At 35.0% G+C, this 14,768-nt stretch overlaps 1 protein-coding gene across 1 annotated transcript in view; it reads right to left on the reverse strand.

Annotated features, from left to right (window-relative positions):
- LOC129780393 (netrin receptor UNC5C-like) overlaps positions 1-14,768 on the reverse strand; it is a 403,924-nt gene that overhangs the window by 295,302 nt on the left and 93,854 nt on the right. Inside the window, exons 6-7 of the mRNA XM_055788611.1 lie at positions 11,039-11,209; positions 3,841-4,104 (exon numbers count right to left, since the gene is read on the reverse strand). Of these exons, the coding sequence (XP_055644586.1) occupies positions 3,841-4,104; positions 11,039-11,209 (435 nt within the window). The remainder of the gene's footprint in view (positions 1-3,840; positions 4,105-11,038; positions 11,210-14,768) is intronic.

Below are 14,768 nucleotides of genomic sequence, written 5' to 3' on the forward strand. Positions count from 1 at the left end.
ACAATTGGCAAACGTGATAATATTGCACCTGATTATAAATGAAGTTGGGAAGAGTGTTTTCTAAGAGTAAAAAAGGAGCGCATGAAGAAGAACAATATCTATCTCGGTCTGGGCCGTGTATGTGCGGAAAAGCTTATTTGTCTTTTGTTTCGCTCGCTCGTATTAATCGTATTGCTGTACCATGTATATTATACAAATGCTTACCAGTATTTGTGATTATTTCAAATTTAAAGTCCTGAATTTCATACGGGGAATCTCGATTCAGATTATGCAGACCCAGACCCAACCCAAATTTCAAGTTTATGAAAGTTTAAAATGCCGATTTTAGATTCATATTTTTTCAACTTGTATGTATCTGATTTATCAATATAAAAGCAGAAGAAGGCACATGAATAATTAATTAATTAGTTTCAGTTTTAGATTGTATTCGTGACTAATTCTCTTTCTCTTTCTCTTTCTCTTTTTCTTTCTCTTTCTCTTTCTCTTTCTCTTTCTCTTTCTCTTTCTCTTTCTCTTTCCTTCTCTTCTCTTCTTTCTCTTTCTCTTTCTCTTTCTCTTTCTCTTTTCTCTTTCTCTTTCTCTTTCTCTTTCTCTTTCTCTTTCTCTTTCTCTTCTCTTCTTTTCTCTTTCTCTTTCTCTTTCTCTTTCTCTTTCTCTTTCTCTATTCTCTTTCTCTTTCTCTTTCTCTTTCCTCTTTCTCTTTCTCTTTCTCTTTCTCTTTCTCTTTCTCTTTCTCTTTCTCTTTCTCTTTCTCTTTCTCTTTCCTCTTTTCTCTTTCTCTTTCTCTTTCTCTTTCTCTTTCTCTTTCTCTTTCTCTTTCTCTTTCTCTTTCTCTTTCTCTCTTCTCTTTCTCTTTCTCTTTCTCTTTCTCTTTTCTCTTTCTCTTTCTCTTTCTCTTTCTCTTTCTCTTTCTCTTTCTCTTTCTCTTTCTCTTCTTTCTCTTTCTCTTTCTCTTTCTCTTTCTCTTTCTATTTCCCTCTCTCTTCACGTTCAATAAAGAGGATATCTCTGCTTATTTGTGCGCGCCCCATTTCTCAAACTGTAACGAAATTTTCAATCGTCATTTGAGAAGTGAATCGAAAGTGAAATGAATATGTCGAGTGCTCACTGTTTACTTGGGGTATTTGAAGTATATTGTTCACAATTCAGGTTGCATTTTTGAAAATTACAATGTTTGATTACCCCAAAAAGTTTGTTTTTATTAATTATTTTATAACAACATTCACATAACCGTTTCTAGTGTGCATATAACACCTGTAGACTCTGCTTTTTTGAAAGAAAAATCAATGGTTTTGAATACGTACTTTTAGAAAATAAGTAGTAATTAAAATTGATCATATGATAATAAATATGATAAATAACTGCACGCTGTTTCTCTTGGAATTGATTTTAAAAATTCTTCACTTTTTTTTTTGAGATGAGTTATTTTTTTCACTTTTGCTTCAGCTTCCAGTAAATCACCGAGTTGGTAGTTGGTATTTCATTATTGTTGTATTAAAATTTTCGGAAAAATTATAAACTGCATAACAAATGTATATTTTCGAGCGAGAACTTGGGAAAAAAATAATTACTAATATTTTTGAGATGTAGAGACAAAGTAATTTTCAACATAATTTTTGGAAACATGTGAGTGTTTTAACATATGAAAAAATCAGGATGTATTTTTTATTTGGCCATATGTATAGTACATAATTTTACAAATAGTAAAAATACATAACAATAACGGAAACCCATGTTTTCCAATTTTTATTATGTTATATAAATCAGTTTCGTTTCAAAGAGCAATGTAAAAAGTCATGTTACATAGATAACAACAATAATTTTTTTTTCTAAAATTGTCACCTGGAAGCAGACGTTTGGCATGTAGTTTTGAAATTTTCCTAGAAAATTCATTTCATTTTCTGCTAGAAGATCAAAAATCATTGAAACGATTCAAAAGTTACATACATTAGAGTCGCTTCTTACGCGGGGATACTTGCGGCGTAAACAAAAACTGCGTAAAAGAAAACCACGTGAAAGAAAACCGCGTAAATTACAAAATCCGCGTAATGGTAAACCGGGTAAATTTCAAAATTCGTGTAAAAATCTAACAAACAGTGAATTATTAGTTTCAAATGAAACCCATATTCTAGCAATTAATTAACTGAATTTTTGCATGCTACAGTCATGATATCTGCTTCTCCTTTTATTTCTCAGCTACTAATCAGTGATACAATACAAACTTATTTCGTGACGAGTCACGGAAAGATACTTGCCGCGTTGACCGCGTAAATTCCGAATTCAACGTAAAAAAAATCCGCGTAAATTCCGAAATCCGCGTAAAAAGCGACTTCAGTGTACTTCGGAAAAATAAATATATTTGTTGAAATCACAAAAATGAGTGACAATAAAATCAAGAAAAAAGTGAAAATATGTCTTTCAGAATTTTCGTTATGTTGTGTTAAAAGTCTCTCTATCAAATACACCGAAGTCACTTTTTACGCGTTTTTTTTACGCGGGTTTTTTGCGTGGTTTTAAAAATTCACGCGCTTTTCGGGATTTACGCGTTTTTTTTTGTACACGGATTCCAGAATTTACGGTTTTTTACGAGGCAAGTATCAACCGCGTAAAAAGTGACTCCAGTGTAAACAGATTTAATGTACTAATTGATGTGACTTTTCACGGAACAAGTTTGTATTACATCACTGATTAATAACTGAGAACTAAGAGGTAACACATATATCATGATTGTAGCACGCAAAAAAAATCAGTTAATCGATTGCTAGAATATGGGTTGCATTTTAAACTAATAATTCACTGTTTGTTAGATTTTTACACGGAATTAGAAATTCACGCGGTATATTTTTACGCGGTTTTTTTTTGTGCGGATTTTGGGATTCAAGCGGTTTTTCTGCGCGAATTCTAGAATTTACGTGGTTTTTTATACGTAACACGTACCTCCCGCGTAAAAAGCGACTTCAGTCTAATTAGCCTGATTGGATGCGTGTCCGCTACTGAGCGAAGAAACATGAGCAGGAACGTCCACGCAACAATCATCATGTGTAATCCCAGTCTTTTACCGCTCCCATAACGGTCTGCTGCATCGGTAGTTGGTACTATTAATAACACAACAATGGAAGTCTCATATCAACAGTCCCGCTGTGTATGGTCCAACTGGTGAACATTCGAGCAATATGAATATTCTTACGCTGAAAAAGGCGACATCGATGAGATACGAATGCTCTTTCGTCTAAAATGGCTACTGTGTAATAGATAAAACATATATCGATAAGATAGGAATACTCTTACGCCTAAATGGCTACTGGGTTATATTATCGTGAGATAAAATGCACACGCATATATTCGGCTCTGTTGCAGCTGAATTGCTGGATGAGCCTAATAAAATAAACAGATGGCATAAAAAAAAGTTTAATTTCGAATAAGGAGTTTTGGGTTACAAAAAGTTTTTAACGTTTCATTGTCCAGTAGGAGTTCAAGGCGATTTGTTTTAATGTCTTTACATGTCTTCGCCCATGGAAGGTATGTATTTTATTTCCAATAAATCGATTTCTAGAAGAGATCACAGACTAAATGTGTTGAAAACAAATAAAAGCTTTTCTTGTATCGTGATTATTTTGTTTAGTCTTCTTCTTGTTCTTTTTGTATTGTAGATGCTGATGAATGTCTTTATATCTGGCATCTCTGCTGTCCAATGCGGGAATCAGCCAATCAAATTGAAACGTTCCAAGCCAGGCGCGCGTCGAAGAATGTGCTTATGTTTTGATGTTTCCCCCCAAATATTCACAGATGAAATGCGGCTTTACTTTTTACCCCACCCCCACTACTCCCTAGGGCACCTACCTTGGACGCTGTAGTTGCAGGCCCCTCCGGCGCACGAGATCGTCTGCAGGCTTTTGCCGACGCAATTGATGGTGCTGCCATCGTATGGTTGTTGTTTGTCGTGCTGGCCAGCACCGGTGGATGAGTTGGCCACCAGCAGGGCGGCCGCTGCCGAGGACACGGAGGACGAAGCTGCGATGGGCCCACCGATGCAGTACCGATGACGGGTCTGAGTACAGTCCGGTGTACACAAACTCCAGTCGGACCATTGCGACCAGCGGCCGGCTGCAAAATTGAATTATGCAAATTAGGTTGATGGAGAAATGGGATACACTCCGGAACGGCTCCGGTTGCCGGGCCGTTCGGATTTTATGTGAAGGGCTTCTTTAATTCAGTCCGGTATTGGATGTCTGCTATCGGTGTGTGTGCCTGGTGGTATGTGCAAACATAAATACATGTACATAATGTGCCGTCGGACCTATCGCTAGACTGTTTGCTTAGTTTTAGAGCGCACACTTTGGGGGGTGATAAAAAGGGGGAATGCATGCATACTGGCTGAAAAGGCGAAAAAAAATCTAGGGCGATCGATAAAGAATGGATGCAAATACATTCGCTCCATGGTACTATCTGTGTGTAACTGTTTACTGTTGACTCGTGCGAAGAATCGGCATTATTTGATGGGGATCACATTACTTTGCATAATTAACAAGGATATTGTAGCGAACATGGGGTGATCGCATTGAACTTGATTGGATTGGAAATATTTTCAATGGTTTCCCCGGCTATGAAGAATGCTCAACTTTCAACCAAAATGTGCTCAAATCAATTCAAATTAACAATACGATCAAAATAGTAATCACGTTCCTATGGCTTCCTTTTTACAGTCCCAGTTTGAAAGGTTTACAACCGCTTCCTGTCTTCCTTCCATCAAAACTTTTGGGAGTCGAGTATAAAATTTCACCGTAAAACTTATATCCGCCATATAAAAAAAATCGTCTCTGACAGTCTCTCTGCGCATATGCGTACATTCATACATTGTCTAATTTTACGGTCAACGTTCGTAATAGAATTTAAATTTTAGAAGCAAAGTGTTCCCCCATTCAAGCGAACTTGTCAAGAACAGAGCCGAGAACCATTACAACGTGAACCCATGGCGTGCTCCTTCCTCGGACGAATCCTTCCTAAGGGTGTTCTGACACTTTGCGAGTCGCGCATAAAGTAGAGCTTCCTATGGATGGCCCGTGGACTATCTGCTTCTTGGTGAGACCAGACACCCCATAGCCCCCACTTCTGATGCACATATTCATACAAACACTCACAAAAGGTTGGGTTAGAATTTCGGAGGAACGCGTGACAGTTTTGAGCATAGCACAGCATACACCCATGCAACCAATGAGCAGCAACACTTCCGCGCAAAGAAGAGACCAATGAATTCGAAATTAATTCTTACCATTTAATTCAAATCCATTAGGATTAACTATTTGTTCGTCGTTTACGTGTGGGAGCAAACGAAGTGGAAAACAAGTTGGATCGGGACCGAATGTCGCGCGCCGCAAGTGGGTGGGAGCTCGTGATGAGTGAGTGAGGGCGGCGGTGGTTAAGTGATGATGGTAACATGATTGTATGCGATGGTGATGATTTTCATGGCCACCAGCAAAAGCATCAACAGCAACGACATCGGCAATGTCAGTCAGGTGGGTGTTTGTTGATGGAAGAGTGCGGCTTAGTTGTGCAGAAAATACATAAATCCGACGAGCGAATGCGATGTGATGGTAATGGAAGAATGCGCGTTAGTGAAATGATGTTTGTTGGAAAGAATTAGTCAGATTATTTGGGGATTTCAGAGTCGGGATGATGCGACATTAATTCTACTGATCTCAATGAAATCTTTATATATTGCTTTTTAATGCCAGATTTCAGTTCGTTGTTGAATATATAATGAGTATTTTTTTCTAAATGTCCATTTCTAAAACATTTTTTTTAAGATTACACTTTTATGAACACGAGTCAAATATCATGAAAATTTGTCTACTTTCTTGTATATTAACGACTGTTCGAAGTGGACAAAAATTTAAAATCGTGCGGTGCAATGACTATTGTTGAAATCCCAAAACAAATCACGTACAAAACCATGTGAAGGATGTCCAAATGTATATCAAGACAAGTTACAGGGCTTGGTTCTCGATCTTTGTTGATTACCTGAGATAAATTTAACAGTAGTCGATTCTAGCAAGAGCAAAGTTTTGGGTGAAATATATCAATTCAGAACGCAAAATTACATTGATAACATTTGGAGCATTTTAAGATGGATTAAAACGTCGTTCCACAATAATAGAGCTTTTATCGGAAAATCTTCTAGACTCGAAATCCAACTGTCTGTTCGATAAGTTGTGGAAACCCATGGAACATTCTAGAAAAAACACTCTTATCTACCGTAAGTAGAACTTACTCAAAAATAGGATTTCATACAAAAAAAAAGTTGGATACTTTTTATATATTTCTATTACCCCTCCAGTACTCGCGCGCATAATCATATTTCGTACACTTGTGCCCGGCGTCACAGGTATTTATTTAAAGAAAAGACAATAATTGAATGAAAAAACATTTTTTTTCTATTTTATTTTTTCAACTTCATTTAGTTCCAATGAAATGACTACTAAAACTAAATGGAGTTCAGCCTCCTTGGAAAATAATTATTGTTTTTTCGGTCTGTGAGACCTATGCGCGATTATAGTAGGGTTGAAATACTATTTCAATTTGACAGATTTCATATGAAGCTTTCACGGATAGTCGGGTCGTGTCTCACTCATCAGAATGAAGTGTACAGAATTTACATGTCATTCTGCATGAAAAACTATATGAAACGTTTTATATTAGGACTAGAAAGAGGCATGGGTTTTGAACATTTGTTTTCCTAGAAAGTATATTGACAGACAGCTGAATCACGAGTCATGTTTTTTTAAATATCAATGATTTTCGATACGTTCTTATAAAAAAGTCAGTCTCAATGAAAAATGGTGAAAAAGCTCAACTGTAACCGATATTTTTCATCAAGAATGCCAAGTCAGCTAACATATCACGTTTTTGCCTCTGAAGTACACTGGAGTCACTTTTTACGCGATAGATACGTGCCGCGTAAACAAAAACCGCGTAAATTAAAAAAATCCGCGTAAAAAACGGCGTAAATGCCAAAATTTGCGTAGAAATAAACAAACAGTGAATTATTAGTTTAAAATGCAACTTGTATTCTAACAATTGATTAATTGATTGTTTTTTTTCATGCTGCAATCATGATGTCTGTTGCATGAGAGAATTAATTGAGAGAGAGAGATGGAGCGCGTGTTGAATTATAGAGACATTAAAATTTTGCAGTTCAATATAAACGCGAAAATGCAAGCCAGACCGCTGAAATTGTGAGTGGTGTTTACGGTGCCGATACTGCAACAGTGAAATACGTGCAATTATTTTGTTTTATTTTTTTAATTTTGTTTAGTGCAATACACTGAATTAAGATCTCTACTGTCAACAAATGGACTGTTTGAAGCTAGCGATTGACCAGAAACGTTCAGAATTGACCAACAGAAGAGGTGTTGTGTTCCATCAGGACAACGCAAGGTTACACGATTCCGCTTGATTGAGATGTTTTAATGCATCCACCATATAGTCTGGACCAAGCACCAACTGATTACCACCTTTATCTAGCATTGAAAAATTTCAAAAGTGATAGGAAATTGGAATCAAGAGATAACTGTAAAAATCTATTGCTAGAGATTTTCGCCGAAAAGAGCCAAGACCTTTATGATAGAGACATTATGAAGCTATCTTTAGAATTGCAACAAAGGGCCTGGCGGGGTAAGGGAGTAAAAAGTGCCCCCAAACCAAATTATTTGCTGTATGGCAAATAGTGTATAGGATATTAAATAAGAAATGTTGACGATTTATTTGAACCCCTATGTACTATGTACTTTTTCGATTATTTCACGCCATCCTCAAAACCTTTGGGATAAAAATTTGAAAATAAAAACTGAATTTGCATCTTACTACGGTGTATCAAAAAAATCATCAAAAAAAAAATTAATCAAAAATTTAAGTACTAAAAAAATATTGAAATTTTGATTTTTTTTTTGGGATTTATAAATTCAGTACTACTCTACTTAGATTTTTTTCAGTGTTGCGCGGCACAAATTTTTTTTTTATGTATTTCCGAAGAGTTTGGCTGGGAAAGGGAGTAAAAAGTCCCCAAACCAATTCACCCGCTGTATGGAAAATATTGTATAGGGTACTAAATCAAACATTTTGGCAGTAGTACCAGATATTTAGGTCCTTATATGGTACACCATAGGATCTATGGTGAAAAATTTTCGTTTATTTCACGTCATTCTTAATAGCTTTGAAACAAAAATATGAAAAAAAAAATACTGAAAGTACATCTTACTAAGGTGTATCGGTCAATATTTCATCAAATTTTTTCATCAAAAAATCAAGTACTAAAAAATTTTTAAATTAATTTTTATTTTTATTTCAAATTAATTTTTTTTTTTGAGATTCAGTTCTACTCTAGTTTGTATATAGTACAACAAAAAATTATATATATTTTCAGGCATTTCGAAATTTGGAAAAAAATATTATTTGAGACCCAATTTTACTCTAATTTTTTTTTTTAATGGGTTCGTATGTGTTGTTTTTTCCACATGTAGCTTAATTTCTTCTTAAATTTTTAAGAGAACTGCGAAAAAAAAATTTTTTTTTCTTCGGCCTTTGGGAATTTATAATTTATTTCGAATTTAGAGACCCATTATTGCTCTATTATTTTTTAAATTTTGTTTTTCATATGTCTAAATTTTGTCGGTATATTTAGAGCATTGCGCTGTACAAAGATTGTTTTTCTCGTATCTTAAAATATATGAGATTATCTTTAAATTGGATTTAGATGGTTTACAAAATTGATAGGAGTCAGCAGTACGATGGAGCTCTGTGAGAAAAAAAAAATTGTAGAAAGATCATTCGGATTAATGAGAAGAACACTTAAAAAACCGAATTATTTTTTTATTTGATTATAACAATTTAAAACCACGAATACAATAAAATAATCGATTTCAAGAAAATAAAAATAATAATGCAGACGACAAAGAAAATTATTTTTGTGTCTCGCAATGCTCTTAAAAATTCAGGAACGCCAAATTACGAAATTACGCCAAATGTAGAAAAAAGACACATACGAACGAATTTAAATGAAAATTAGAACAAAAGGGGGTCTCAAAGTTATATTTTTTTCCAAAATTTTGAAATTCCAGCAAATATATAAATTGTTTTGTACTGCGTATTTAATTTTTTTTTTTATTATTAGATTTTTGATGAAAAAAATTGTTTGAAGATATTTAGCGATACACCTTAGTAAGATGTACTTTCAGTATGTTTTCATATTTTTGTCTCAAAACTGTTGAGAATGGCGTGAAAAAAACGAAAAGGTACATTTTTCACCATAGATCCTATGGTGTACCATATAAGGATTCAAATATATGGAAGGGAAGAGGGAGGCAAGTTGGCGAGGGAAGCAAGATGACGAATCGGTAATTTGATCGTTTAATTTGACCGTTGTAATGAAGGTAGCGCCACCTACTTTTTACTGAAAATGCTTCATAACAAGGCCAAATCTGCCGAAAACGTTATCACAAAGAAGTGAAATTAGAAAATAATAAGAAAAATATAAATATAAAAATATAAAATAAGAAATTTCATTATCCACTTTATGAGGAATTTCAAAATAATTTTATACATGATAAAGGCACTCTATTGTACATAATTTGTTTGTTTCCGGCGAGCTTCAATCATGATTTTTTTCGGTTGATTTTTTTTTTATTGAAAAAGTCGCTTGGGGGCAAGTTGGCGAACTGCAACATTATGTAAATTTTTGTTTTTTTATTGCAGATGGTTAGAACTTATAAGCGAAAAAGAGACCAATATTGGTCGGACACCAGTTTGGAGAGTGTTATGAAAGCTATAGAAGAAGGTTTGTCTGTTCTGGATGCTTCAAAACAGTTCGGTGTGCCAGAGCTAACTTTGAGACGCTATCGACGAAAATATCCAGACATGGAGGTTAGCTTTTCAATTCCGCATTTGCGTTTCCATGTTCTTTATGCAAGAAATATTGAATCTGTATCAATTTCAGGATACCTCGTCCAATAAAGGCCACTTTAAGGCCACATTCAGGTCCAGCTTTGAAGAATTGTCATTGTCTATTCGTTTGCGGTTAAAAACGGCATAGAGCACCCTTCCAAAGGAACATGCGCTGGACGGACATGGGTTGAAATGTTTATGAAGGCTCATAAGCTATCTTTGAGAAAGCCAGAAAATACCTCAGCGGCTCGATTAATGGCGTTCAATAAAGAAAATTGTGACTTATTTTTTCGAACTTTGGGAGATATATGAGCTCAGTATCGTTTTCCTGCGTGTGACATTTACAGTGTTGATGGAAATGGCATTTCTTCTGTTCCAACCAAGGATAAATAAATAATTGTTATTACATTTTGTTGGTTTTTAGGTGACCAAACCATATTCGCCAACTTGCCTCCTCGTGGAGGCAAGATGGCGAATTCGGCGCTTTTTGCGCAAAGCTTTTGGGTGGACAAGTTTTTTAGTTTTTTTTGCCCATCCCATAATATAGAAAACACTTTAGGCTATATGAATCAGCATCAACATTAAACAAAAAAATAATTCCAAGATCCAGGGCTCGCCAAAGCTTAAAATCGCCAACTTGCCTCCCTCTCCCCTACACATTTTTTGATTGTTAAAAAAACATTCCAAAAAAAAAAACAAAACATTAAATGCATTTGAAATTAATAATTTACTCATGAAAGCTCCATTTTTTGCGCTTATTAAGAAAAATTAATGTGCAGAACTACTCCTAGCAACCTAGGCCCCAAAGTGGCGCCAAGACAGTGCGGTAAATTAGCATAAAACACGAGCAACATTCAGCGTTCAGTGCGAAATGGATAGTTACACTATTTGCGCTACCTTGCTGTACCGGGACGGAGGGGTGTCAATGTGAAGTATCATTTCAACTGCAGGCTAGAGTACTTCAGAGCCAAGCAAAAGTTTGTTTAAACTAGCAACGACACACACACATACACACAAAAAGCATTTCGATGTTATCTGTGGGGAGCATTTGTCACGTCGACGTCGTTGTCAACGAAGGTTTCGCGCCGTATTGCAGCCTTACCTGTACAGGGCAGACAGTCCGAGGTAGTTTCGGTGTTGTGGCCAACGCACGGAGCTCCACTGTTCAGCGGCAGCGGGTTGTTGCACACCCGGGACCGCTTTTGACCTTGCTTCGGGTGACCGGGACATTTGCAGTCGGTCCAGGGACCCCAAGAGCTCCAGCCGCCGTCAACTGGAAAAAAGAGAGAAAGATAAAGTAGAACGATGTTAACATTCTCGACCTAGGAGGATAGTTCCTATGGATGTGTCAAAGTAACTAGGGGAAATCATTCCGGGCTCCAATAAATCTGCTTCTTACGCTCTCTCTCTCTCTCTTGCACTTAACGTGTATAATCCGTTAATTTATTTCAACGAGCTGTCTTTGCCCGCCCCCGGATAGGCCATATCTCGGAGCCAGGCTTACCGCAGCCAAAATTAGTAGTACCCGTGAACATAAACCAAAAATGCATCAACATAAAAAGGTGGCAAAAGGAACGATGATGACGACGACCGGAGACAGGCGCGCGGTGAGACAATAAATAGATAAAGCCGTCATTATTGATAATTTCGGAGCGCATTTTATGGCTTCGCTCTTTTTTTCAAGAGCAGCACAATCCGGAGCGAAGCGCACCCAGTGCCCATTTTGGGTTCTTCTCCGGGCAATAAGGCGAAGTCATTGAGCATAAACTGCTGTGCGTCTTTAGATAATTTAAGACGTCGTCTTTTTCCCCGTGACTCGGACTGGAAGACACGGCAAGCGTCTTGGTTATCGGCAGCAGAGTGGTTATGGGACGACAAGTCCCGAACCGAAGGAGGAGGATTAAACGGCGACATGTGTTTTATGGCAATGGATGTGAATGCCATGGTAAGTTTGAAATGTTTGATTTAATAGCTCTGTGGACGGTGTGTGGAAGGCCGTTCCATTTTTTTTCTTTTCTTTTGAGGCTCGCTTGGGAATAATCTCCAATATTTATTCGACAATAACTTTGTAATAATGATAACGACACTAATAAAAACAATCGTTTTAAGCGAAGTAGGAAAAAAATGTTTTCATGACTCATCAAGTTGCTTCCGTACTGCATGTATTTTTGGGGGCGATAGTGGTTTATGCATATTTTGGGTTATCTTTTCGTTTTTTGACAGTGAGGCTAAAGAGAGAAATCAAATTCTATCAGAAGCAGTTGTGGCAACAATTTGTTAGTCTCATTTCAAACTCCATCCGTTTGACCCGTTCTCAGGAAGAGCATTAAACCACAATCAAAACTTCTGAAATTATTTTGTAGAAAATGACTGAAGGTGTGGCACTTTGTATGATATCGTTATATGGTAGAACATGGGCTACACAAACATATTTTATTCCGTTTCGGTCGCTAAACACATTTGCCACATTTCATCACAAACGATTCAAAGCCCGTAACAGCCAGAAAAAGCGGTAGAAAACAACTATGTTGCTTTGTATAAAAATGTTGCTTGTATAAAAAATAAAGTAATTAGGAATGTGTGCTGTTTAAAATTCCAAATTTCTGAAGCACTCAATATTCAAAAATTACAAAAAAAAATATAAAAAAATGCACGAATCGCAAAAATTTGAAAAATTACAAAAGTTACAAACATAAAAAATAACAAAAGTTAAAAACAATACAAAAATTATAAAAATTACAAAAATTACAGAAAATACAAAAATTACAAAAATTACAAAAATTACAAAAATTACTCCAAAGACTCCAAAGACTCCAAAGATTCCAAAGATAGGAATAATTCCTATTCCTATTCCTATTCCTATTCCTATTCCTATTCCTATTCCTATTCCTATTCCTATTCCTATTCCTATTCCTATTCCTATTCCTATTCCTATTCCTATTCCTATTCCTATTCCTATTCCTATTCCTATTCCTATTCCTATTCCTATTCCTATTCCTATTCCTATTCCTATTCCTATTCCTATTCCTATTCCTATTCCTATTCCTATTCCTATTCCTATTCCTATTCCTATTCCTATTCCTATTCCTATTCCTATTCCTATTCCTATTCCTATTCCTATTCCTATTCCTATTCCTATTCCTATTCCTATTCCTATTCCTATTCCTATTCCTATTCCTATTCCTATTCCTATTCCTATTCCTATTCCTATTCCTATTCCTATTCCTATTCCTATTCCTATTCCTATTCCTATTCCTATTCCTATTCCTATTCCTATTCCTATTCCTATTCCTATTCCTATTCCTATTCCTATTCCTATTCCTATTCCTATTCCTATTCCTATTCCTATTCCTATTCCTATTCCTATTCCTATTCCTATTCCTATTCCTATTCCTATTCCTATTCCTATTCCTATTCCTATTCCTATTCCTATTCCTATTCCTATTCCTATTCCTATTCCTATTCCTATTCCTATTCCTATTCCTATTCCTATTCCTATTCCTATTCCTATTCCTATTCCTATTCCTATTCCTATTCCTATTCCTATTCCTATTCCTATTGTTTAAATTCTGAAAATTACAAAAAAAAAAGAAAAATACAAATAATACTATGAAAATTACAATAATTACAAAGATTTCAAAGATTTCAATGATCCCAAAAGCTCTGAAGATTCCAAAGATTCTATAGATTTCAAAAATTTGAAAAAATAAAAAAAACACAAATTCCGAAAATTCTTAAAATTTACAGAGATTACAAAGTCTCCAAAGATTTAAAAAAATCCTGAAATTTCCAAACAAATCCAAATACCAAAACCAATAAAAAAAAGTAGATTCCAAAGACCCAAAAAATACCAAAGATTCTAAAACTTCAAAACTTCCAAATATTCCAAAAACTCCTATTTTCCTATTTTTCTATTTTCCAATTTTTATATATTCCTACTTTCCTATTTTCCTATTTTCTTATTTTCCTATTTCTATATTCCTATTTTCATATTTCTGTTTACATGTTCCTGTTTTCATATTCATATTTTCATATTCATATTTTCGTATTCCTGTTTGCATATTCCTATTTTCATATTCTTTTTTTTCATATCTTTTTTTCAAATTCTTATTTTCATGTTCCTGTTTTCGTATACGAAATATTACTTATTTTTTCTTATTTTCATATTCCTAGCTCTATATTCCTGTTCTCATATTCCTATTATTTTATTCTCATATTCATATTCCTTTTCTCATATTCCGATTTTCATATTTCTATTTTCATATTCTTATTTCCATATTCCTATTTTCATATTCCTATGTTTCGTATTAGTACACGTAATACAGCTCGTACGTCTCATTGAACTTGTAAATTCATAATATCAACATTTTGAAAAGTATGATATCTAATCACTCAAATATTTTTTTTTCAATGAGAATTCATTTTCAATTTTTTTTTTTAATGTTTTTTTCTACTAGTGAGAGGGAGAATCGCATCAGCTGACAGCTGCACGAAAAAATAAATAAAGATATGAAAATAAGAAAAAATAATAAAAATTAATAAGATGGGGTACTATATCCATCATGTATGGCAATGTTATATACTCTTGTGTTTGGAACCATTGTATGAACACGATTTCCTGATGCTTGAAACTCTGAAAACAGTATTTGATAAATAATACGTTGTCCTTTTTTTTTAGATTTAGTGCATAATTACATACGGAGACGGTAAGACGGAGAAGCAGTTGATTTATTTTTTTAATTTATTCATTTATTCATGTTTTCATTCAATCATTCATTCATTTATGAATTTATTAATTTACTAACTGACCCGGCATACTTCGTCCCGCCCAA

The sequence above is a fragment of the Toxorhynchites rutilus genome, chromosome 3, assembly GCF_029784135.1.
Source record: "Toxorhynchites rutilus septentrionalis strain SRP chromosome 3, ASM2978413v1, whole genome shotgun sequence".
Classification (NCBI taxonomy): Eukaryota; Metazoa; Arthropoda; class Insecta; order Diptera; family Culicidae; genus Toxorhynchites; species Toxorhynchites rutilus.